The sequence below is a fragment of the Lineus longissimus genome, chromosome 17 (assembly GCF_910592395.1).
Source record: "Lineus longissimus chromosome 17, tnLinLong1.2, whole genome shotgun sequence".
Taxonomy (NCBI): domain Eukaryota; kingdom Metazoa; phylum Nemertea; class Pilidiophora; order Heteronemertea; family Lineidae; genus Lineus; species Lineus longissimus.
In genome coordinates this window covers 12482202-12508757 of record NC_088324.1, presented here as the reverse complement: position 1 = coordinate 12508757, position 26556 = coordinate 12482202, and the positions used below count along the sequence as shown (strand labels likewise).

Here is a 26556-nt window from a genome sequence, read left to right as displayed (position 1 = left end):
CCTTCTAATGATCCTTAGCAACAAATAAATGCCAAACATTATGTTATTATATAAGAAGTAACATACCAATTTATTTACAATATGAAAAATTCACTAATACATTGCATTCAAAGTGAACAGACTTGGACCTAACATATTATACGATTATCAAACTGATGCCACTTCAATTTCAGAGGTTTTGGTTGAAGGACATTTTGGGGAAGAGCCCTGGCGTTACTCTATTCTTAATTTATATTACATCTAGCTTCGAGTGACTGGATGTCTGTCACGGACCTGATATGCACTTGTTATGTACTTGAATGTACATTTCATGTACTTATGTGTACACGTAGCTGTATATGTATATGTCTGGTGAGTAAGCTGCCTAAACTGAACAAAATTTCTCTCTCAAAAATAATTTATCTGTTATATCACATCATTAGACACTGAATAGAATTTAGGAAGACACCTATTTACAAAAGGAGATCACCACATATACATATAATCAGAGAATTTCATCCATCCCAGTGCTCACTAGCCAGACAAATTAAAAAAACCTAAATCCCCAAAATGTGCTGCTTCCAAAACCAAATATTTTGAAGCGATAGTATAGGAGCTTTGCTCATGTGAGCGCGATTACTTGGATTCTGGTGGTGGCGTTTATATAGTCTTATGTCCCCGCTACTAATGACTGAAACACACTGGGCCGATCTCGAAGCCGAATTTCTGCCATGCTGCCCCGTAATCTTGAGGCATTAAGTCGATGATTGGAAGCTGGTGTACCTTTCGTGTCTTCAACATGAAGACGGTGTATGCATTGGATCGACGATTCTGAAAAGGAAGACAGATGTGTTTTAAAACATATTCTGGTAGTTTTTTCTTCTTCCAATTTATGTGACAACCCATCTGTTTGATATAACTGCCACTCAAAGCAACTTCTTGTTCATGACTTCTTACCCTGCATCCATCATAGATGACATCCTTGCTCTTGAACTTTTGCATGACATGGTCATTGGCCCCTAATAACTTGATAGACTTGCTGTGGTTGTTGTCCTCTTGGTTGAACCAAGCTATGGCATTGGTGCAGAAGTATGTCAACTTCTGGGAAGCCTTCAGGGAGAGGAGGCGCAGGAAGGCCATCTGGGTCTCAGATGGGTACTTGATCTGAAATTGGGAAGTCACATGTTGAATATTGATGCTAAGTTCTGTTGTCCTCGCGTCTCAGATGGGTATTTTATTTGAAATTCAGATTCAGGGAACATGTACATGTATGTTAAAGAGTTAGTAGTTTCACTAAGATGTTTTAAAAGTTCATTGTTGTAGAAGTCTCATCATAAATCTTGCATCTGTGAGTTGTAAGGCATGTGTGAGCATCTGAATGATGTGAATCCTGCTTTATTTGCCCAACACAACTTTATGTACGGTAACCTTGTCTGGAACTGTTGAACCTACCTTGAATCCTGCATTCATGTCACTGAACCACTGTACGCTGTCGTCTCTTGGGAAATGCTTAGGAATCATGACCCGTGTGTTACGTTTTGGTGATATGCAGGTCTCGCCCTCTGCTGTCATGTTACACCAGACCTGAATAGCGTCCAGAGGGGCGCCAAGGTTCGGGTCAATCCAGTACCAGCCTGGAAATAATGAAATTATATTTTGCTGTATGAGAAGTTATTGAATGGTCCTGGACTTATTATCCACAGCAAACTATTGCTCTATCCTATGCTCTATGGCCACCATGAAATTCATCAAAATATATGTATCTTTGATTAACAATATTATGACCCTTCATAGTCCAGTCCATCAGATGCAGCATCAACATTTATTTCTTTATGCTAACTGGACTAATTTCCAACCCACTGATGAAGCTGTTAGGGTGTGATACAAGGGACATTTTTTGAAACGGCAGCTTCCAATTCCGTCATTTACCCAGCTTAGCTCATAACCTTTTCTCAACTAAAATGAACTTCGACAAAACAAACATTCTAGTTTGTTCAGAAGATCATACCATCTTTTGACTCTGGGTAGGCAAGATAGATGTCCTTGCAAGTTCTGGCTGGGCTCTCCTTGGTTCCTGGGGGCAGACGTATCTCTTCGATTTCCTCTCGTAGGTCGTCGATGTTCTCAAAGATCTGCTTGACCACTTGTTCCAAGGTGAGAGTTTTGCTTGCGTCCTCTTTCTTTGCACTGGCATCATCAGGTTTCTCGTCGTCCTGTAGAATAAGAATCAGACTATCTTGTAAGTATCACAAAAAAGAGGGCTACATGTATATCATGGAGGTATGAAGACTAAACTATCATTTTGATTTATTTGTTTTTGGTTTGAACTGTAGCCTTGGCCTTCTCAGTCGTCACAGAAGCAGATTTGTTCAGGGGACATAGTTTCATTCATGAAGACGAACAGATTCCTCCTATGCCAGAACTGTCTTCATCTGTTTGTGATTTACTAATCCATTTCAGCTCTTGGAATGCTGGCAAATAGGGATTTAGGCTGCAGCGGCACTTTTGATCTTTTGACACAATATTCTTTGTCTGACCTGACTGCCATACCCAACAGAATGTAGTACCTCCATTACGAGGTCAAATTTGATGGTACGGATATATCAGTATCAAATTTAGGCCCTTCTGCATACAATTTAATCTAAAACATACTTTCTGATGACGAACAAGATTTGAGACTTGCTTACCAATTTCTTTTCTTTCTTGGGGTCTAATTCATCATCTTGGGCTTCTTCCATCTCTGGCACGACAGACCGACGCTTTCGCTTCTTGCCAGCTGTGCCAGTGTAGCCGTATTGCCTAGTGGAGAAGATGTTCTCTGAGACTCTGATGTCAGCGGGGGTGCCAGGTGGTCCTTGGGGTCCCTGCAGTAAAATGACAATTTTTAGAGCACCTTACCTATTGCCACTTTTCAAAACCCCCAATAAACTATGAGGTAATTTCAATGCCAACCTTAAGGTACAGAACATAACTCTCGCTATATTACAGTGATCATATTATAAAAAGTATACTTGCGGCTGGGCCAGCTGGACCGGTAGACCCTGCTGGACCTGTCTCACCCTTGGGGCCAGGGGGACCATCATTTCCCTAAAAGAGAAAGACCAAGGTAGAGTTGACAATCACCTGGTGTTGGTTATTGCTGCGCAGAAGTAGGCTACTCAATCACTGTTGCTTTGGGAACATTTTGAAGTTCTGTTTGTATTGAAATTAAAAATCACTGTCTTTTGCTTTCAACTACTGTTGTGATACAAATGACAGAGTTGCTGTAGTCATACAATAATACTCGTGCCTGGCCCAGGAGTGTTGGAAAGGGGGGGGGGGGCAAGATGGTCTAAATTTGATTATATCTTTAGTTCAACTGTGAGAAGGTTGCTGGAAAATAAATATTTGCAGAACGGGTGGGTGGAGTAGGGGTACCTTATGTCGTCTCATTCATGCTTGGTCTTACTTACGATCATTCCTTGGACACCTGGATCTCCGTCGGGGCCTGGAGGTCCTGGAAGACCCTTAAATTTGAAATAAGTCATTGGCTAGTACAAGCAGGGTGAGAGACATGTTATTTTTTCGTATGAAAGCAGCTTCCAGCTGTACCGCGACTTCTCCAGACATGATCATTGAAAAATCATAAAAGGGCAATAAACAGCTCACAAGAATTGGAATGGGTATGTAAAATTTCTACCAGAAATTGGCAAGACATGTTTGAAACCACCTTGCAAACACGAGCGCAAAATCATAATAATTAGAGATCAGCGGAGTGTGGCACATTGTGGCCTCCAACCACCTAAATTGTGCGCCCAGGTTGTCCCCTTAAAGTAGTGCAAGATAGATATGACTTACAGGGTCTCCCTTTCGTCCTGGTGGTCCAAGAGGGCCAAGAAGACCCTTGTCACCCTTGTCACCTTGTGGACCTGGAGGGCCCATGCCGCCTGTTTGGCCTCGAAGACCCTGAAATATGAATTGCAAAAGATTGTCAGAAATAAAGAATAGAACAAAAGTTTCTAGCAATAGCCCGATTCTGCCTTGACATTGTGGCGTGCTAAATCTCACAAGGTCAGGCATTGGGCAGCCATTTTGTGTCACATAGCCCTATATCATTTTACACAAGTTTGCGAGGGATCCTTCAAATAAGAATAGGAAAAGCCAGCCTATTCTAGCTCGTGCCTGGGTCGCATCACGGAAAGGTGAAAAATTGTACAGGTTGCACAGGTTATGGGTGTCCAAATCGAGCAAAATTCTCCAATCATGATACTCTTCATTTCACTATTGTCTACCTACCCTTCCTCCCTTGAAGCCTTCTCCTCCTTTAGGACCAGTTGGTCCATTGGCACCCTGGAAACAAAAACATTACTCAATCAATTTGTATGATATACTAACTTACAAGGCTGTCTGTTGCATTGCATTGCCATGATAGCTCTTTAAAATCAATTCTCTAATGTCTCTCTTTATTATATTTGTTTTACGGCCCACATGAAGCAGGATAATGGTTACTTACTGTTGGCCCTGCTGGACCAGTTCCTCCTACTGGGCCAGTAGCTCCCACCTCGCCCTACAAAGAAATGTGATAATTATTAGTTAGAAGGTCAGAGGGACGCCGAACTGGAAAGAACTATTTAAACATTTGGATTATAACAAGGCTGCAGGGAGCTGATTTTTGCCAAGTGGCTGATTTGGCATAACAAGCCATAGATTGTTTCAACTAAATGTACTAGGCTGGCAATTCAGGGGTAGTTTTACTTGAATAAGTTAAGAACCTGTGCCTGTATCAGACTGTTAAACCTACCGCAGCTCCTGGTTGTCCAATTGGTCCAGGAGCCCCAGCAGGTCCGACTCGACCCTGAAGCCCGGGTGGTCCATTTGGACCCCTTTCTCCATGTACACCACGTGATCCCTTGTCTCCTGTCTCTCCCTGAGGACCTTGAATTCCTGGCGAACCAGATTTTCCCTGGAAGAAAGAAAAGCTCATGTCATTTCTTATGTTTCTATCATATTCCCAATACGATCATGATCCTGATAGAAAATAGGCAGCAATCTTTTTGCCCCGCCCTGAAGTATTTTATATCATGTATTGAACCTCCTGTTCTAGTACAAATAAATAAGACATCAGACAGGGGAGGGGAGCACTCTTGTCAAAACACCATTGCCACAAAACATGGCAGTCGGCCTGGAGCTTGCCTGAAAACATCAAAGTCAATGCAGACTTATTTGTTAAAGACTACTTACTGGTTTTCCTGGTTGTCCTGGGGGTCCAAGGGGGCCGTCTGGACCGGCCACACCCTGAAAATGAAAACAAATAAGCGCTATAGGGACAATTTAAGTACTGTTCAAACCTTGGTTTTAAATCTCAATCAAAGGACAAGCAGTCTTGCCGACAGACACGAAGACAAAATAGCAAAAAAAACGTGGAGAAGGTATAAAATATTTATTGAAGTACTGTTCATTGAGTTAAAAAGCTTGGTTTTACATCTCAATCGAATGAAAAATGAATTGTTTGATTATCAGTGGCTGTTGTACTTACCGGGTGTCCGATTTGTCCTCTCTCTCCTGGAGGTCCTTGTGGACCTGGGTCTCCCTAAAGTTGAAAATACAGCATTGATTTACTAAGTTTATTTGCCACAAAGATTATTTTCTTAATTTGTAAACTTTATGGTATTTGCTATGGTGATCATTGGGTTGTTAGAGTGGCACAATTGAAACGTTTGTGCCTGTCACCTCTGCATCCTGGGTTAGACCCCCTGATTAGTCCTGGTTCTCATGTGATAGAGTGGTGACTCTTTTCAACAGTGTAGATTTCCTCCGGGTTCCTACAGTACAAATTGCCCAAATATTGTGGCTGCAGTACTAGAAACTTCAAATCTGCTTTACCTTTGTTCCTGTGCTACCAGTTGCTCCAGGAGCGCCGGGGTAGCCAACAGGTCCCTAAAAATATTAGATAGAATGACATTTTACTGAATGCTGAAATTCAGTCTTACATGGAATTCACAAGAATATCAATTTTATTGAGGAGAAGTGATTATCTTCATTACATATAAGAAAGAAACTCTTTTCATCTTAAGCAAGTATTGGTCTTGTCTCCTTACCTTGTTGTGATGAGGATAAAACTTATAAGACCTATAGAACCTATAAGGATTGACAAGGTCAGAGTGGTGATGTTTGTCTACCCTTGAGGAGGAGAGGAGGCCTACATAAAAGGCTTTGATAACATCATCATCGTGAAAACAAGTTGCTTATCCGATTCAGTGCTTCTCAACGTCAATTGTTCAAAGCAGCTGATTTGGCTTCCAAGCTCATTACTTGACCTCAGCAATCTAATTGGCCAACACCAAAGTGGCTCAGAAGGTATTTGAATCCACAGCCTGTTATTCAGGAGCCAGGCACTAAGTATAATGACCGTTCCACCAGACTAATCTGCTTCGTGGTAACCGCAAAAAGCCACAAAAATCACCTACCCCTTCTCCCTTGAGACCCTCCACTCCGGGCTTTCCTCGGGGGCCTGGGGCACCCTGGATGCCAGGGTTACCAATGTCACCTTTCCTTCCTACGATACCTGTTGGACCCTGAAAATCAAGATGAAATGATGGCTAATACATTTTTGAGAGACAAACAAATTGAAATGTGACAAGGGCCTACAGTCCAAATCACAATTGTCATCCCTAAATTTGCATCATTGGTGCATCATTGACTCACTTTATACCCAGCGTGTAGGTCATACCGCAACCAACTTCGACCGGTGCAAGTTGTTCGTTTCTAGACGACTTACTTGTTCTCCATCAGTTCCAGCCTTGCCTGGTTCACCTGGTTGACCACGGTCACCCTTAGATCCTGCGGGGCCCATTGGTCCTGGGGCTCCGGGAAGACTGCTGGATTGACCCTGAAATGAAAGACACCGGTGTTGCAATACCACAGATCTACCAAAAAAGGACCTGAAATTGACATTTTGGGTCTTTGTCTGCATTTGCTGATATATTCCTGATAAAGTCCCCGCCATTTTGAACTGCTTAAATTGAGATATATAAAAATAGACTCTGAATAATCTTTTGGAATCAAACTGACAAAGGAATTCACAATCCATCATGAAAGGATCTAGGATACTTACTATGGGTCCTGCTGCACCCTTCTGTCCAGGTGGGCCGGGTATGCCAACAGGTCCTTGCTTGCCTGGAGCACCATCCTGTCCCTTGGGACCTTCTACGCCAGGGATACCTTGCTGACCCAGGGGACCAGGGGGTCCCAAGACTCCCCTAGGACCATCATCTCCCTTTGGTCCAGGTGGGCCTCGCGCTCCAATGAATCCAGATTCTCCTTGTGGACCCTAGAAAGCAGGAAAACATATTTTAAATTAGAGCAGACAAAGGATCTTCACATCACGTAATTTAAATTCACGTGTATCCTGGTATATTGAGTACCAGGTTTATCTTGATGCAAGACCAATACATCAAGGACAGCATGAGAGACTGCACTGTGTCTACTACAGAATCTCCCACTAAACAGCTGCTGAAGTGACCTCTGAAAAATCACCCTGAAAAGCATGACTTCTCTTTCTAAATTACACGATCAGTTTACAGCTGTGCCCGGGGGGGACCTGTGGCATGATTTAGTCCATGAGCACCCGTGTGGTATCAGCCCCAAGAGACTCCTTCGATAAAGAGATTCTAACATATCTGTTGCATCTATTGCTGCAAGATTGACGCAGTATAGTTTGCTCCACCCTCACCTCCCCTCTCACCTCAATTAAATATCAAAGTCAACTTACAGCGGGGCCTGGGGCTCCGTTCAGTCCTGGAGATCCAGTCGCACCTGGTGGACCAACCTTGCCAACTTCTCCCTTGTCACCGCGTGGACCTGGTTGTCCGGGAAATCCTTTCTCAGCAACATCGCCAGGTGGTCCTTCGGGGCCGGCTGGACCATTCAAACCTCTTCCGCCGGGGGGACCAAGAGGACCTAAGATGAATATGACGTATTATTAGTCCTCCACTTTAGTATCCGGTCAATTTCATATCTCATTTAGGACCCTGTGTTCAAGGATATATTTTCTGTATTGCATTACCTATTCCGTGATGGAATCCTTCCTTGCCTGATTGAGCGATAAGTCGCTTGCTCAGTTACAAGTTACTTTTGGTGGCCAATTGCAGTGACACAATTCTAACACCAAAAAGAACTAACATGGTTAGAGGGCAAGTAGAATATAAGGGTTGAACTCTCACCTTGTGGCCCTGGTGGACCATCTAGGCCCAAGTCGCCCTTTTCTCCTTGGGATCCAGTGAAGCCCGGTGGACCAGGTCGTCCATTAGGGCCAGCTGGACCAGCAGGTCCAAGCTCTCCTCGGACTCCCTTGTCTCCCTAAAAAATCAAATACATCAAAACTTTCAGGGGAGTATTGCCACAGGTGAGAAAAGCAGAATACTATCAGTTTTAATATTTTGAAGTCCCTGATCGTTTATGTCATCATGTTGGCAAAACCGTTGAATTAAAATTCAGTAGCTGTCTCTTGATAACATTTCTTTCACAAATTCGAATTCTAAATTACATAAGATGTCTTAGAAAAATGAAGTTATGTATGCTTTGGTGTCAAGTACTTGTTTGACGAAGAAAAAAGGAATAAGAAGACACATACACGTGGTCCAGCAGGTCCAGGAGGCCCGAAGTCTCCTTTCGCACCAGGCATACCCACTGGACCGGGAAGACCACGAGGGCCAGAGAACCCTGGAGCTCCCAGTTCTCCCTGGTGACCCTGTTTGCCTTCTGAGCCAGGGGGACCAGGTTCGCCGACTTTGCCTGTCTCGCCGGGTGCTCCAATATCTCCAGGGACACCCTGGAAATAAGATATTAGTGAAATAAGAAATAAGATGTCAGGCAAACTTTACTGAAATGATTGTGACAAGTTCAAATGCTCTTTCTTGGCACAGCAAGTCCAAAATGTTCAGCTTATAAAATTATAGTACAAGTCATAGGCCATCACCACAACTTGGAATGTGACTTCATTATTTCTGCCTTACGTACAGGTCAGATCTAGAATTTACAGGGCCGAATTTACAAAGGGTGTTTAGCTTAAAACAGCGTTTAATGTCTGAATAGACAGAGTCAGGGCCTTGCAGGGTTTCTTCATGAAAACCGCATTAGGCCCTGAAACTGATTATGTAGAATTTACACGCGTCTAACTCTTAAACACCCTTCGTAAATTCGGCCCACAATGTTTTGGGGCGGGTTTATCAATGTGTAAGTGTTTGGTTTGATCAAAGTAGTCATCATACAATTGTAATTCACTCTCAAAGTTTGAAGTCGGAATGGAAGTCATATATGTCCTGCAACTGGATTAAATTCTGAAATGCTATGTCTGACCCCCTATATATTACATTTGAGTGCATGTGGCACTTACGGAGAATTCAAATTTCAACAACGGCCAACTTGGTAATTGGTACTGGCTTAAGACAAAAAATTAATTTCCATGCCATCGATACCCAGGTACTCACAATTTGTCCTGGGACACCTCGTTCACCTGGGATGCCAGAATTTCCCTGGACGCCAGGTTGTCCAATGACACCTGGTGAACCTGATGGACCTGCTGGGCCTCTCTCTCCTTGTCGTCCTCGCTCGCCCGGGAAGCCATTGGGACCAAGTTTACCTGGAGGGCCCTGAAAAAGTCAAAGATTCAGGAATGAAGAGAAGAAGCATTTATTTTATTTTGAATTTAATCCCCATCAGAGGAACAAATTTTACCGAAATGATTAAAAAGGCCCAGTCCTGAATAATTACTTCAGCTGAGTCCTGATACACTGATTGTCCTGCATCTCGCTGAGATAAGAGTGTCTATTCCAAATCCCAATGATTTTCAGCCCTTCCAGGGATCTCCATTAAAGATCATTCCCCACCACTTGTGCGTGGCAGATTATACTCACTGGTGTTCCGATAGAACCCTGGAAGCCTGGTGCTCCCGGTGGTCCTGGGACACCCCTTTCTCCTATCATACCTGGGGAGCCAAGTTCACCACGCTCACCCTTTGCTCCGACTGAACCTGTGCTGCCAACCGGTCCCTTCTCGCCGCGAAGACCCTAAAACAAAATTTATAAGAATTAGTTTATCCTCAGCACTTTTCTCAATAGCATTGTTCCATTTTCGAGACTTTTGTTCAATCTTAAACTCTTAAAGTCTTATTTAGATTTGAAATTTTCATTGATGACTCCTATTTGACCCTTTCTATCTGTCACTTGGCATCTATCGAATTAGCTACATGTATTGAAGAACTCCTTTCTATCCCATTATTTGATATGGTTTAAAGGTAGTCCTTGTGGGTCCATGCCTCTGTGTTCCAAAAGGGTTTGTTTACTATCAGACAGCTTCATTCATATAACAGCTACAGGGCCCCGGTTCACTGAGTGGTGAATACTTTTGTGTTGTAGCACATGTAATTGAAGATTTAGGACACGTCCTAGTGAAAAAAATTCCACAAAATCTAGAATTCTTGATAAAATGAACTCATGACATCAAGGCTTCCAGTCACCATTCTGGTGTCCTCCTTGCTTGTCTTGGATCATTTGCCATACATACCCTTGGTCCTGGTGAACCTCGTTCTCCAATAACCCCATTTGGTCCCTGAAAAAATGTTACATTTGTTTTAGTTTTGGTGGTTGATGAAATCTTCAAAACTGTCCGGATGGATTGCTTGGTTATACATGCTTTTTGGGGAACAACTGACTTCAATGACATTTCCATTTATTTGATTTTATTTACACAGCAAACAGTAAAAAAAGGTATGAGTATTCGAGGACTTGCCAAAGTTGACTTTTCGATACTGTCTCGTTAAAAGATAAACATTATTTCTAGTTGTGATTACATATGTGAACAAAGCTACTCTGAAATAGGAAGTTTGTGTTACATGAAAAATCTCACATTAATAACTCACAAATTGTAAACATGTTTGGTTTCATGCCTGTAATTAACAATATAGATTGTATTGAATCCATGCTAATCGCTAAGTGTTCTAAATTATGCGAATCTACATTTGCTGTATGTTACTTACATATACCAGAACTATGCAAATTATGTATAGAAGTACCAACTGTTTAGGAAACTCCTTTCAGAAGAGAGCATCCAATTATTTTCATATTTGCCAAAGATTCGGACATCACTGTCATCTTGTATAAAGACTGCCTGTTTGAGGGGCGCTTTTGGTTCCGACTTGATTTACCACCGTTTCTTTCACCTTTCAAGTTGCTTTTTTTGAGTCACACTATATAACCTACCTCATCTCCTTTGTTACCAAAGTTTCCCCGACGACCGATAGGCCCGACAGAGCCCTGTCAACAAAATGGGGTAAAATATTACAGTATTGTGCCAGGACCCTCATCAGCGCTATACAATGCATGACGCAGGCATAACCACATGTTTTATCATTCTTGGATTAAGTCTTTCTAAACCAGAAAATAATAGATTTTGTTGCCTGAATTTTGAACAGAGTAGAAATAGAGAGAAAAAAACACCTCATATACATGTATAATCCAAGAAATCAAAAACGTATGGTCTAGTATACTCACCTATCCTTCAAACACACCCTGAACAATCACAGTTTATCGCTTCACATGCAGCAAGCGCTCAGCAAGCATTCTAGTGGCAGGCGACCGTCGCAGCATTGCTCAGATTTTTTTACCTGATCCCCTTTTTCTCCAAGGCGTCCACGCGCACCTGTTCGCCCAACTGACCCCTGAAAGTAGCAATGAAATCTGAAGATTTGACTAACTCCATGTTTGCCCAACTGACCCCTGAAAGTAGTAATGAAAGCTGAAGATATGACTATCAACATGGCTGCCCAACTGACCCCGAAAAGTAGTGGAAGATTACATGTTTGCCCAACTGATCCCTCAAAGGAGTAATAAAGGCAAACGATTTGACTAACTCCAAAATTGACCAAATGCTAAAAGAGATAAATCTTGGAAAGTGCATTGCAAGATCGCTGCAGCGCCTGAAGCTCCGCGCTCAAAATGTGAATACAAAGCAAATGTAATGTTCTGAAAGAGTAAGAAAATGTTTTGAAACATGTCAAATTTTTTTGAGGTAACGTCTATTTGTGTTCATTTAAAAAAGAGGTAATAGCAGACCTCCATTGTCTTAAAATGAGACATCAGCATCGTAGTTATTATACTGTCTTTAAAGGATAACTTGGGTATGAGATTTAAGTCACCAATGCTGTTTGGCTTCGTGGTCCAGCTAGAGCCATTTTGTGTGAAGAACCGACATATCTCATGCACAAGTTTTCCCTTTAAACGAGATGAAGCCAAACTTTCAATGAAATCCTTGGTTGTTTATCATTTAAAATTTACCTTCTCTCCATTAGAACCTGGGTAACCAGGGAATCCTGGGATTCCAAGACTGCCCTTTGGCCCGCGGTGTCCCTGAGATCCTGTCTCTCCTCTTGGTCCCATCTCACCCTAAAAAGTCAAAGTAGGATCTCTAATCAATGTACATTTAACCAGACATGGTGAATTCAGCTCTTGCCTATCTACACAATTTGTCAAAATTCAAGGTCAGGATGACCGTAAGTGATACAAGTGACTAAGTTTTTATAGGCAACTCTTCCTTTCCACTTTCATTTCACTTGGTTTAATACGTCCCACTGACACATCCAAGTAGGGCTTGTGAATCCTACACACTAATTACAGCTGGGTGTTGCTGTATGAAAGTTAGTGCCAGAAAAAGGATTTGAAGCTACTCCACTTGTTCAGGGTTAGCCCAAATTCTTGTGTATTTAATCCCTTACCTTTGGTCCCTGAGGTCCTTCCTCACCTGAGGAGCCAGGCATACCTTTGTGACCCCTTGAGCCCTTCAGACCTTCATTACCTCTTGGACCTGTTGGGCCGCTTGGTCCCTATAATGGAAAGTCAAGTTCAGTTAATTCATGTTTGATGCGTGTTGTTTGTAGGCAAGAATGATCAGCTTTGCAATCTGACATGTTATCCTGACAAAAGCCATCGTTGCATTAGAGTTTATGAGAGTGAATGGTCAAGGGGAAATAGACCTTCTTCATCAGAAGACCGTCTTTCTCCAAACAGGTTTTATCGCTTGATGCAAATGTTTATGGCAGTCATCTTGATTTTGTCGGCCATTTTGTACATGGTTTTGTGACTGGTTGAATTTCATATAACTTACTGCTTCTCCTCTACCTCCTGACTGTCCTCTTGGTCCCTTGTCTCCCTGCAGGTAGAGAAATTCTGCTGATCAATGAAAGTTATAGGAATTGGAATTGCTTTGTAAGGAGAATTTGGTTTACAGTACAGATTTATATGGCTTTTTGAAAAAAATTAAGTCACTGCTACTTTAAGCCTCGCTTGAGACCCGACTTACCTTAGCACCCCTGCTTCCTGGGTATCCTATGATTCCAGCAGGTCCAGAAGGACCAACGTCTCCTTTCTCTCCCATTGGGCCAATCAGCCCAGGATGTCCTGGCATTCCCTCGGCTCCAGGCATACCTGGCAAGCCAGGTTTACCTGTGGGTCCAGCCAAACCGCTTGGCCCAATAGGGCCCGGTGGACCAGGAGGTCCTCTTGGGCCGGATGGGCCACCAGGTCCTATGTTCCCTCTGGGTCCAACGCCTCCTATTCCTCCTTTAGGGCCAGGTGGGCCTAGTTTACCGGGATGTCCTGGTGGACCTGTAGTGCCCTGCGATCCTATTTCTCCCGTGAAGCCTCTGGGTCCCATATCCCCTGGAGGCCCACCAGTGCCCATGTTTCCTGGTTCACCAACTTCACCAGTGTCTCCAGGAAGTCCCCTTTGACCTGTTATTCCTTGTGGGCCAAACTCCCCCTTCATGCCAGGCATACCAGGCATTCCGGGGTAACCTCTCAGACCCTTTGGACCTGGTGGTCCAGATGCACCACGTGCACCATCATTACCAGAGACACCACGTCTTCCATTTCTTCCAGGTCCTCCAATTGGGCCTCTTGGTCCAATGATACCCATGTCTCCTCGGTCTCCATTTTCTCCCTTTGGTCCATCAGGCCCAGTCGGACCTGCAGGTCCAGGTAGCCCAGTCAAACCCTGAGGACCTGGAGCTCCTCGCATGGACAACATATGCTGTTGTAAAAGTGTCCTGAATTGTGTTGCTTCGTTCTGAATATCTCTGCTTTGCCCTGTTGGAAGTGGGATCACGAAAACATGACCCGGTGGTCCTGGGATACCGATGCCTCCTGGGATGCCATCTCGTCCAGGGTAACCAGCTTCTCCTTTCGATCCCTGGTAACCTGGTGCTCCAGGGGGACCAGGCGGGCCTGGGATGTAGAAGTAGGTGGTGGTCTCATATCCACCCCCTCCTCCGCCACCTCCATAATCCCCACCCTCACCTCCACCTCCATAATCACCACCATCGGTGTCGTTACCTCCAGCTCCCCAGTCAACATCTCCAGAGGCTTCATACTCAACAGCCTCCCCTTGTCCTGACAAAAGGCCACCACCTTCGCTCTAAACAGATAGAAAGACATACAATAAGAATGCGACAATTCCAATGGAGTATGATAAGAATCAGTTCTACTATAAAACGGAACACTTGAAAGAAAAAAAGCCATTTTTTCAAGTGCAAAGGATTCATGTGTCGTCTTCTTGAGGGTGAGCTACTTGTAATGAATCTCTTTTGGTGATATTGAGACAGGCATACAGCAGCACTGAAAGAGGGCTCTAATGACTGAACTGAAGTTTAGTGTTGCCTTCTAAGTTTCCTACCTCTTCTTGCAGATTTTGTAGTACATGGGCATAGTTTCCAAAAGTTATCTAATCTAAAAAAACTGTGCCTGGACTGGAATTATAGCATGCACTCTTACCTCCATCATGAGCTTATAACCATATCCGCAATCTGGGGCATAGTAGGAGGCGTGTCTCGAGGCAGCTTTTGCACTTGGGATGATCATGAGATCCTGGATGTCACCCTGAAAAAATAGATTACGCAAGTACAGCGGAACTGCCTTTGGCAAACACCTCAGCAATGAGGACACCCTCTTTGGTTTTGGTACAGAACTGGTCATTTCAATTCAACTTTACCTTTGTAAGCAGGACACCTCTCTGTATTAAGGATATCACCTGTCCTTATTATGGCGGTTCTACTGAATTGATTCTGAATCTACCTCATTGGGGAGGAAGATTGTTGTGCTCTACCACTACCACAACCTTTGGATGCCCACTGGGTCCTCTAAGGATTCTTCTCTCTATAGAGGATTGAGTCCATCATAAGCAAGGAGTAATCTGCTGTTATTGCGCAGGCCCCTATTTGTGCCTAATAAGATGAAGTTTCTAAACAAACTGATGGTTGTACTCTCACCGTGAACTTTCCACTACCAACATCAGCGAAGATGTCCTGGCCAATGTAGACAGCACCTTGGGTGTCGATGGTTGCTGAGTTATCTCGCCCAAGGTACTGTGTCTCTGTTTTGACTCCGTCCAAAAACAGAGAGACTGAGGACTGGTTGACCATTAAAGATGCTCGATGCCACCTGTAGGAAAATGAGTCAATGAGAACAATATGAATACCTTTATTCTTCCTTGAAAGGGGTCTATGATTTCCTCAGGATGCTTAATTACTTGATCTTCAAAATATCTGATAGGTAATGTATGATATAAAGTGTTTTGGTCAAACATGGTACTTCTAACAGCTTCTAGTATAGCCTAGTGTCACTTATTTGCACAAGGGTATTAACCAGCATAGATTAATAGGTTATAGATCATGATTTGTTTTTCTGTTTTCCCTGTTCTCTTTTTTAAAAACATCGTGACTCACTTTCCGTCTCTTAGATCTGTGTCGAAAAATATTGGCGCGCCAGGCTTTCCCGACGTGTCTGTGTAGATGAATTCCACCTTCTTTCCGATGTTGACTGCAAGTGCCTTGTCTGCTGTTTCTCCACTGTAGATGATGAAGGGGTAGCCGCTAGCCTTGGTTTTGAAGGTCATCATGATGGTAAAGTCTTGGGGGAAGTCGCCATCTTAAAGAATAAGTGGTACTACAGGTCTCACTCCTGTTGCAGTATGAAGTTTTTTCACGAAACAAGCCATTCTGTTTCATAATAGTCCAAATTTGGAAATGTAGGAGTTTTTTCACCCTTTCCAAATTTGGAATTACTCTGACTGACTTGCAGGTTTGTGATTTTATATTCTCTCAGACACAGTAATATTAAATCTCGAAGGAAATGTTGCAACTTTAGAGAAGAGTTTCAAACACTTAAAGTTTTCAAAGAACTTTCTTTTGACAATTTCTGTAGCACTCTTATATTTGTGACAAAGATGATAGCCAGAGGAGTTAGAGACATTTGCTCTTCTTTGTTGGACATTCTGCCATCCCCAAGCCACAAACGGTAGGTGCTGCCTGGCGGTTGGATTCCCAACGGCTTACCCATGAAAATGGTATCTGCATGACCCGACAAGCTTGCCGATGAATAGATGGTGTATGCCTCGTCGTTGATGAACTTGTCCTTCATCCCTGCTGAGAGCGGTCGATTCGTACACATTCCATCCACCTTCTCTACCCCTAACGCGTCGTCCGTGATCATGGCTGCTAAAAGATCGACTTCTCCTGAAAAATTAATAAATGATATGTTTAATATTATATGTAGACTAATAACAGATGAAGTTGTGACAGGCAAGGACATTGTCTCCTGCGTACAACTCCAGTCAACTTTTCTTCCAGTTTCATTTGAAATAATTCATCAAGCAACATGTACAACTATGCTTTCCATAACATTTTCCATCTCTATCCCTAATTGGCACTAATCCACTACAATATGCTTGGTCAAAGGCCGGCGCTGTCGTTATACAAGCCAAGTCAATTAACTTTAATGTTTACTTGAACTTGGTGTTATTTCTTTCTGTTAAGACCAGTAAACGTTTAATTTAATGCCACGTTCCTTGAACAGATGGGTCAAAATAAGGAGTTGGTATTCAATTGCACAGTAGGCATGTGAAATTCAGGTTCTAAGGCAGAATGAATAAGAAAAAGACCATAATGTCTACTGAGATTAAAATGGGTTAGAATTTGACCTAGCTAGAAACCAGAAGACTTCCATATGCCAAATAATTTGCTTCAAGTCTGGCTGTTTTTATTCTGTCTGGTTTTATATTGTCTGCAATTCCAATATATATCAGTCAACTTGGGTGCAACTAGAAGTATACCTGACCCATTCTTTAGGGTATCCCCTACTGGTGACCGGTTTCTTATAATTGAGATGATCCCAGCTCAGTGCCTGAAAAAAGTTTGATATCATTTGATTTGTATTTAAGATGGAGTACCTCTAGCTTCTTGGTCTATAAACCAGTAAAAAACCTGTTTTCCGGTAACCTGCATTTCGGAAGTGCCAATATACATAAAATAACAAGTATCCCATTGTCTTGGAAGAACATGATTAATATAGGATGCTGGCTGTCTAGACCAATGGTATGCTAGACAATAGGCTGGACATACTTAGTAATCGCCTGTAATGGTGGACACAAGACAAGCATCAACATAAGGAAACCACAAAAGGAATTGACATGGTATGCATTTCCTAAATAGGCCTACACTGTCTGCTTCCATATTCAATTAAATCAATTAAAGTAGACTCTGTAGACACTGGAATAAGCGGCTGCTGTGGGAAATCAGAAAATGACTTAATATTTCTTTATACATTGTATGGCAGTGTCATATTTTAATCACTCTACTTAGCTTCTCCTTACTGTGTATAGGCCTATCAAAAAATCCAAGTCTATGCAACCACTTTATATTCCATCTGTAGTTGGACACTTTAATTAATCTTCAGCGTGAAGAAGCACCCTTTAAAGAAGTGTCTCGAGATAGCACAGGAGACCATTAACTTGGTAATAGCAAGAAAATTTAGCTGCCGGGTAATTTGACTCAACTAGTCAATGGTTAACACAGCCTCTGGCTGCATGCTATCATAGGCAAAGTCAGCTTTTTTTCAGCAGACAATACCAGCCTACTGCCCCCAATTATATTGAGTTATATTGTCTTAAACAATTTGGGTTAAAGACCAAGTCTTTGAACTGCATTCCATAGGAGAGACCTAGAAAGCAGAACTCGGTGATTTGGCTATGCCATGAGTGGGTCCTATCTCCAGAACATCGCAATCTAAACCAAAGACTTTCAGACATTAGTCGGTATCTATCCTAATCACCTTTGACAGACATGGTGTTGAGGACATGTTTCAAAAGTTCAATGTACTCTTCTAGCCTAGTGATAGGCGGATAGATATCAGGTGATTCTTCTGCATGGACCACACACACAGTGAGCAAAAAAACACTAGTATGATGAGTGGACATTTTATTCTTTTCTCATGAAAGATTTTATAATGGATTTAACCCTTTAGCATATGACTACTCAGAACTATACCTTCTTAGTTTGCAATATGTTTCCCCCTAGTTGTAGGCTAGCGCACACACATTACCAGTTACATTAATCTTCAATATGATGAAGGAAGTTAACTTAACGGAAGAAGAAGAAGAAGAAGAAGTTGACAGAAACTGATCAAACTGTAGCAAACTCCGAGGACATTTAGAAGTATTTCCTTTTCAAGTTGATGAATTTGACAAAAAGTTGTAGGAGGCAGTACGCTATTCATCACTCTTGAACATGGTTGTAGGCAAGGACATTGGGGGAGGGGGTGGGGGGGGGCAGTGTGAATGACCCACTTTAAAAAACAACATTTGAATTTGACTTGAAAATCACCAGTGCAGAAAGAGATCTTAAAAATGGACCACAAAAATCCCTTAATTCTTGAGAAACAGCCCCTACTTTGAGCAAAACGACCCCCTTAAGAAATCCTGGCTCCGCCTGTGTTGAAGAACCTGCCACAACTCCAAAGTTAAAGCCTTGAATTAAATGTTACAAAGGGTTAGGTCCAGCCTCATGCCAATTATTTTCCACTTTCTTTATTTCAAATTCACAACCCAAGAGACATACACTTTACATACAATTAAGAGCCTTCCATAGCCGTGATGGCTAATTAAAGACAATTTTACCATTATAAAGAACAGACTAATTGCTTAAGATCAGTGAGGAATATTTCTATTAGAATTGTTGTAGACACGCAAGGTTAAAGTTGACTGCATTAAAATATATAAAGTAGGTTAAACTGTAAAATGAGTTATGAATAGTCTTGCATTTATTAAAAGCTTCTAACTGCTTTTTAAAATCAGGCAATACCAGATGAGATGTAGGTACTCTTTGGCTTACTTTATATCAGTGTGTGTCCCCAAGATGTGATTGTGAATTAAATATAATATACTGAGAAAAAATATTTTCTGAAAATTAAAAAACAGTGCTATGGTGTCCACATCAAGCAATCTGAAATTAAAAGTGAACCTCTTTTTTGGTCACCTCTTTGAACGGAACATCCTCTGTATCAATGATTTTGGTCTGAAATAAAATTGGCCATTTCAATTTAGTTTACCCCAATAAATCAGGACACCTATCAAGACAGCATTTGTCAGTGCCAAGGGTGTCCTTAGGGAGGTTCAAATATAATTTCATATTGTCCATGGGAATGGCTAGTACCCTTGTATCACAGTCTGAAGATCACAGAGACCAGAAAAACTTAGTCGGCCTGCCATATTACAGTCAGCAAGGCCTGCCATATGGCAGTCAGCAGGGCCTGCCACATTATTGCAGTCAGCGGGCCTTTCATATTGCAGTCAGGATATGACAGACAGAGTGAAGACAACAATCATGCTGGTGTGTTTAAAAAAAAGAGTGACTGCCAGACGAAAGATTTCATTATGCACCTTTAATCTTCGAGGTACTGAAGGTCATGGGTCTCTTTTGAACCATTACCATACGAAAGGGAAGGAAATTTTGTCAAGGGGAATGTGTCAGACTGTTACACCAGTCCAATCAGCCCCGGAGACGGCCATATTCGTCAAGACAACCATCATTGTCCGCCAGACAGATGCTGCCAATGATGATAGAAACTTTCTTAATGGAGATGCAAAAATTATTTTAAAAAAAACTATGATGATATCGTTTCAACTTGGCCTAATTGGCTCTCATTAGTAGAAAGTAGACATGGAGGAAAACACGACACCACAGCTTGTTTTACTTTTACTGTCTGGGGTATTGTTATGGCAGGTCCATCGATGACTTCGTTTGAAGGAGGCAGCGACATGCCGAAAATCAGCGTGAAGACGAGCGAAGACCAGCGCTCTATACGCTCGTGGTGCCGGCAGGTACAAACAAGGAGAAACGTCGTAGTCAATGTCGGTAGCATCCTCCTAGATATTCTAAGCCGACAGAAAAGTACGGAGCCCATTTTCGGCCGATGCGATTTGGATGCCCATTCATCGCATCTAAGTTTGATGTCCTTTGAAACCATCTGGACAAAAATTGTTCGCATGACGTCGGTAGAAGAATCCCTCCTTCTCCAGTTAGGTTCTCTCTTGTAATAATCCGCATGATTATCAAATCCGTTTAAAGTCTGAACCAGGTATATCCACCGTAGGAGGTTTGGAGCAATATGGTCATCAAAAAGCGCAATTCTTCTTTCACTTTTAGCGACATTTTGGAACGAAATCTGTGTTCGTTTCATTTGGAGAATTTGCCACGTGCACATGTCGCTATGACGAAATCGCAAGGATTTATTTTAGGATAGTTTTCAAGGGTTATCATAACATTAACAAAGCATCGATCATCATTCTGATCATAAACTAAGACGATACCTTTCAAGAAAAGGTCGATTGAAAAACGTATCGCCAAGACCAAGACGCCCAATTGCTGCCCGCAAAAGACTAGAAACATTCGTTCAACATAACATCTGCCCGATGCAGCGTCTTGCGATCCCGAGATTCAAGAAGTCTGCACCTCCAAAATAACGCAAAGGTTGGTATTTTTTCTATGGACTATTGGATTCATCGGGGTGTTTCATTAAAAAAACCTACGTGTCGCCATTCCAGAGGACAAAATTTTACAATCGACCTCGTGACCTGAGACGGCCATTGTCTTGCCCGATTGTGACGTGGCTGACAAACATCTACGACCAAACTTTTTTCGGGAAAAAGGGGCCAAAATATCAAGACGAGGCAAAGGGAAGGGTGTGGCAGGGCTTTTAATCATGTTAATTACATAACAACCGCATGCGTAGATTTCTGAAACCACTTACCCATATCCAGTGGGACTAGGGTAGCCCTTGCCCTGGCGCTTAACATCACAAGGATCAAAATCACCAGGCATGAGGGCCTAGCCCACGGTGTCCCTCCTCGTGTCATCTTATTTGATTCCTGCGGGCACACCGGCTTTTACTCCTCCTTACGCGTCGAGACTCCACTTCGACGCCATGTAGGGCCCAAACCGGTGGGGAGCAACGCTCGAAAGCGGCCTGTCCTTCTCTTTTCAGAAGGCAACGCAGCGCGCACTGTTGCTTCTGGAACTTGTGCAGGAATGCTGGATCCTCGTTTGCGCGCTGTAGCTGTGCTGTTCCGAAGTGAGGCTGACCCAGCCCTGTACTACGTGGCAGCAATTGGCTCTGCACTTAAAAGCATCTGGTTCTCATGAACAATGTGCCAGTTAAAGCAATCAGGGAGGCTGGCCTGAATTTGCTGTCTGTCGAAGACAAAGCTGTGCTAAGAAAAAGTCACCGCCGTGTTGAAATTTCGACGAGAAACAGATGGGCATAGGCCTATATAAGCGCAATGTAGGCGTACAGTCCCGTTCGAAAGAACGATGGCTTTTTTTCAGAAATAAATGCTTTCAGGAGATGCCTGAGGAATATAATATGTGTCATGTTTGTATCAGCCCAGACATACACACCAACGGAATCTCCAATCTCCACATAAGGTTTCATATACCGTCTATCAGCTATGGCATTTGTTATTTCACGCCGCATTTGTCAAGGAAAAAAAGATCGGTGCGATCTGTGTAGTAATTTTACTAGATAGAATGAAAACCATGATCTCCCCGAAAAAAATGTGTCTTTATACTTTTGCACAAGAGTGTATATAAGGAATCTGCGCTGAACTCTTGTCGCGTAAAGAATGGCGCACACGGGCCGCCAACAAATCGAAAGCGACGGAAAGTCAGTCGATTTGGTCGGATCATACTTTATCTAAATTTCGCTCCACAATGGGGAGCTTCTGCAACTGTTTTCAAACACTAATAATACCAAGTCAGTCCGTGAATCGTAAATTTATGCTGAAATCCCCGACGTCATACGACGCAATTCGCAGTTGGTACCATAAACCAGTTGCGGAACCTCTCTATATATCAATTTGCAATCGGCGGAAAGAGATTGTCGCTGCCTGTGACTTGCCAATGATACCAATGCTTTTCTCATTGAGAAACCAGGATGTGGTGAATGACCCTGGAAGCATGCCATGAAGCACTCAACTCAAGCGTCGCGCAAACGACCGATTTAAACCGCATGCAACGATAATCGCTGGTTTGCGGTGATCATCGCAGGTCGCCGGTGGTATATCAACATTTAATAGTTTCGTGTCGTAGCGTTCATTCGCTTATACCTCTTTCTTGCACAAACCGAGGAAGTTTTATTAAAGGGACAATACAGCTAGACAGGCAAGATAAAGTTTCACAAATGTGCCAATAGGGGTCTCTCACATCTCACAGTACGTCGAAATGATTCACGCTTGTACGAGGAATATATTCAGTGCAGAATCTGACATGACCCAGGGCCCTTACAGTGGACATAAGTCACCTGAAGATGGCCAAATTATCCCCTCTGCTCCTGCCAATAGTCCCCCTTCAGATAGAACCTCCTTGCACAAACATGTAATATTGTTTAAAAATATCATACGGTACTTCTTCCGTGACTTCCCGCGCTGCCGTGAGCGTTGCGACTTCGGCCTTAATTGTCTGAGACGCGCCTCCAATGTCTGACAAAGTTAACCTCGCTGCCAAACTAAACACCCTGATCATAAGATTGATTTTTTTTAAAGTTTCCATTTAACTACATCTATTTTTGACTTGTAATGAGGTTACATTGAAGAAACAGTATGTAGGCCGAATGGAAGTACATTGTGAGATGCAGGCCTAGGAATATACTCGACCAAGCATACATCCAAGTACTCCACGAGGGACACCCTCAAATACACTGGAAATGACCATCATGTTGTGTGCGAATCAGGCCGTCCAGCTCAGAGTTGTCCACGTGACTACACTTCTGCAAAGTTTTAAATCACGAAAATGTATGTATACAGAACGTACACGGACCCTTATCGCAGATTTATTTGTGTCCTAAGCCCGCTCCTGGCTCCCCTGCCGTTGGCCATTCATACTACACAGTACGCACATGAAACGTCCCCACTGGAGTAATGCCGCGAAAAAATTTGCACTGTATATGAGGGTCCTGAAATGTAAGTAAGTTGGAATAAAGATAAGCTGTAATCAAAGCATTTCCTGATATGTTTCCCGGTAAGTGACTTGACGAAGGTTATATTATACCCACAGGCAAGCCATCACTACTATAATGGACCATGTAGAGTTTTCTATGATATATCGTATTTATATAGCTCGGTGATGTTTAGATAATGCTCGCAGTTGATTTAAATGATAAGAAAATGTTTCTTAAAAAAACTTTTTTTTAATTCGCCGGGGTTCGAACCCGTGACCATCCAATCCCATGTGCAACAGTCTAACCGCCGAGGCCATCAAGGCTTAACTGAAAGGGGTATGATAGACAGGGATTTACCTCGTTCAATTCGTCGCCATATTCTAAAAGCGCAATGATTGTGACGAGGTCACGCTGGCGGAAGAGTAATTGGGTTCAAATAGTCCCAGATAATCGCATAATTCAATAATGCGACGGAGTTTTCTTGATATATCGTATTTATATAGCTCGGTGATATTATAGATAATGCTCGCAGTTGATTTAAATGTTTGAATGGCTTTCTCAAAAAAAATTTAGAAGCGAGGTCAACAGGGTCAAAAGAAATAGTCTTTGGCGCCAATGATGTCAGCAATGCCGGTGTAACATCTGTGGTTGTTTCCCATGTGTCAGTGTTTCCAAACAATAGGCAGCTAGAGAGACCATAACTTTTCAATAGGGGGAAACACAGAAAAACTTGTCAATCTATCTTTTAGCGTTCCCAAACAATGAGGGGAAACACTCAAAAAAAGAAACACTCAAAAACATTACACCGGATTTGAATTAAGATTCGAGTCGATTCTTTTGGAGTCGGAAATGCCCACGCACACGGCAATCGTATCTATATAGCTCCGTGCACGTGACTTGAAGGGACAATTTTGGTGTAGGATTTAGGTGGCCAGGAAGTTGATATGTACATTGTAATTTGAATCTATCCGCCTGCTCATCACTGTAGTTACAAACTAAATGCTCATCACTAATAATGAATTGAGCGTGTAATGTGAGACGGGTTTGACATGACTTGCAAATCTTAGATTTTCAGGCAAACCTACAGTTACATTCCGTTTTGGTGAGATCTTTTTTGCAGTTTGATGGTAAGTCAATAATTCTCTCAGCTCTTGAGAAGTCACGGTCCAACTTGAAGCTATTTTGCATGAAAAACAGCCTGCATCTCATGCCAAAGTTGTCCCTTCAACAAAGAAAGATGGTAGCTGATTTTATGGTTTGAATGGCCATTTTGAAAAAGGGTTTGGAATCGAGGTCAACCAAAATAGCTGTTGGCCTCAATGTACCATCAGGAATTCAAGCCGCCGACTAGTCAAACCAATCTCTGGAGTGCTCGAACACCTGGAATCAGTGTGTACTTCAGCTTGAAAAGTCCGGGTGAAGGGGTTTTCTTCATGATAATATTCACAATGGTCCAAGATGATGGTATAAGAGGGCCGGCGAATCTAGGAACTGGAAGAAGAGGGAGCGTGCACTGCATTTCTCATCAAAATTCCTGGACAGGTGTGTTCCAAAATTTCATGAGCGGTCAATTAAAAAAAGTTTACATCAATTAGGAGCCGTGCGTCTGGTGCACCCGCTTGGATCCGCGCCTGATAAACGTACATGAATGAATAATAATAAGAAAATGTTTAAAAAAAAACACGAAAAAAAGATTCGACGGGGTTCGAACCCGTGACCATCCAATCCGTTGTGCAACAGTCTAACCGCCGAGGCCATCAAGGCTTTACTGTAAGGGGTATGATAGACAGGGATTTACCTCGTTCAATTCGTCGCCATATTGAAAAAGCGCAATGATTGTGACGAGGTTACGCTGGCGGAAGAGTAATTGGGTTCAAATAGTCCCAGATAATCGTATAATTCAATATTGCGACGGAGTTTTCTTGATATATCGTATTTATATAGCTCGGTGATATTATAGATAATGCTCGCAGTTGATTTAAATGTTTGAATGGCTTTCTCAAAATTATCTTAGAAGCGAGGTCAACAGGGTCAAAAGAAATAGTCTTTGGCGCCAATGATGTCAGCAATGCCGGATTTGAATTAAGATTCGAGTCGATTCTTTTGGAGTCGGAAATGCCCACGCACACGGCAATCGTATCTATATAGCTCCGTGCACGTGACTTGAAGGGACAATTTTGGTGTAGGATTTAGGTGGCCAGGAAGTTGATATGTACATTGTAATTTGAATCTATCCGCCTGCTCATCACTGTAGTTACAAACTAAATGCTCATCACTAATAATGAATTGAACGTGTAATGTGAGACGGGTTTGACATGACTTGCAAATCTTAGATTTTTAGGCAAACCTACAGTTACATTCCGTTTTGGTGAGATCTTTTTTGCAGTTTGATGGTAAGTCAATAATTCTCTCAGCTCTTGAGAAGTCACGGTCCTACTTGAAGCTATTTTGCATGAAAAACAGCCTGCATCTCATGCCAAAGTTGTCCCTTCAACAAAGAAAGATGGTAGCTGATTTTATGGTTTGAATGGCCATTTTGAAAAAGGGTTTGGAATCGAGGTCAACCAAAATAGCTGTTGGCCTCAATGTACCATCGGGAATTCAAGCCGCCGACTAGTCAAACCAATCTCTGGAGTGCTCGAACACCTGGAATCAGTGTGTACTTCAGCTTGAAAAGTCCGGGTGAAGGGGTTTTCTTCATGATAATATTCACAATGGTCTAAGATGATGGTATAAGAGGGCCGGCGAATCTAGGAACTGGAAGAAGAGGGAGCGTGCACTGCATTTCTCATCAAAATTCCTGGACAGGTGTGTTCCAAAATTTCATGAGCGGTCAATTAAAAAAGGGTTAACATCAATTAGGAGCCGTGCGTCTGGTGCACCCGCTTGGATCCGCGCCTGATAAACGTACATGAATGAATAATAATAAGAAAATGTTTTTAAAAAAACACGAAAAAAAGATTCGCCGGGGTTCGAACCCGTGACCATCCAATCCGTTGTGCAACAGTCTAACCGCCGAGGCCATCAAGGCTTTACTGTAAGGGGTATGATAGACAGGGATTTACCTCGTTCAATTCGTCGCCATATTGAAAAAGCGCAATGATTGTGACGAGGTTACGCTGGCGGAAGAGTAATTGGGTTCAAATAGTCCCAGATAATCGTATAATTCAATATTGCGACGGAGTTTTCTTGATATATCGTATTTATATAGCTCGGTGATATTATAGATAATGCTCGCAGTTGATTTAAATGTTTGAATGGCTTTCTCAAAATTATCTTAGAA

General features: G+C 42.5%; 1 protein-coding gene across 2 annotated transcripts; it reads right to left on the bottom strand.

The window, feature by feature from the left end:
• Positions 1 to 43: 43 nt before the first annotated feature.
• On the bottom strand, positions 44 to 21417 carry LOC135501817 (collagen alpha-1(V) chain-like). 2 transcript variants are annotated; one of them, XM_064794146.1, is made up of 33 exons: positions 21090 to 21417; positions 16340 to 16519; positions 15731 to 15932; positions 15275 to 15446; positions 14781 to 14885; positions 13312 to 14424; positions 13117 to 13161; positions 12728 to 12835; positions 12291 to 12398; positions 11621 to 11674; positions 10522 to 10566; positions 9873 to 10025; positions 9447 to 9608; positions 8591 to 8788; positions 8181 to 8316; positions 7730 to 7917; positions 7073 to 7288; positions 6737 to 6847; positions 6426 to 6533; positions 5842 to 5895; positions 5495 to 5548; positions 5200 to 5253; positions 4760 to 4921; positions 4472 to 4525; positions 4255 to 4308; positions 3817 to 3924; positions 3432 to 3485; positions 2995 to 3066; positions 2667 to 2843; positions 1988 to 2192; positions 1432 to 1613; positions 937 to 1143; positions 44 to 810 (listed from the first exon to the last, which is right to left on the bottom strand). In XM_064794146.1, exons 1-33 carry the CDS (start codon positions 21193 to 21195, stop codon positions 664 to 666), a joined length of 5094 nt encoding a protein of 1697 aa, XP_064650216.1. In that variant the 5' UTR covers positions 21196 to 21417; the 3' UTR covers positions 44 to 663. The 2 variants fall into 2 exon arrangements, with proteins under 2 accessions (XP_064650216.1, XP_064650215.1); XM_064794145.1 differs by lacking the exon at positions 11621 to 11674 and adding an exon at positions 11217 to 11270.
• Between the last annotated feature and the right edge of the window lie 5139 nt (positions 21418 to 26556).

What these genes read in the sequence shown, in the direction of transcription:
- LOC135501817 (XM_064794146.1), bottom strand. Translation starts at nt 21,195, where the DNA reads ATGACACGAGGAGGGACACCGTGGGCTAGGCCCTCATGCCTGGTGATT. An exon ending in GAGGACAAATCGGACACCCG is followed by an intron (nt 5,254 to 5,494) that starts GTAAGTACAACA and finishes TTTCATTTTCAG; the next exon opens with GGTGTGGCCGGTCCAGACGG. An exon ending in CAGGACAACCAGGAAAACCA is followed by an intron (nt 4,922 to 5,199) that starts GTAAGTAGTCTT and finishes TCTTTCTTCCAG; the next exon opens with GGAAAATCTGGTTCGCCAGG.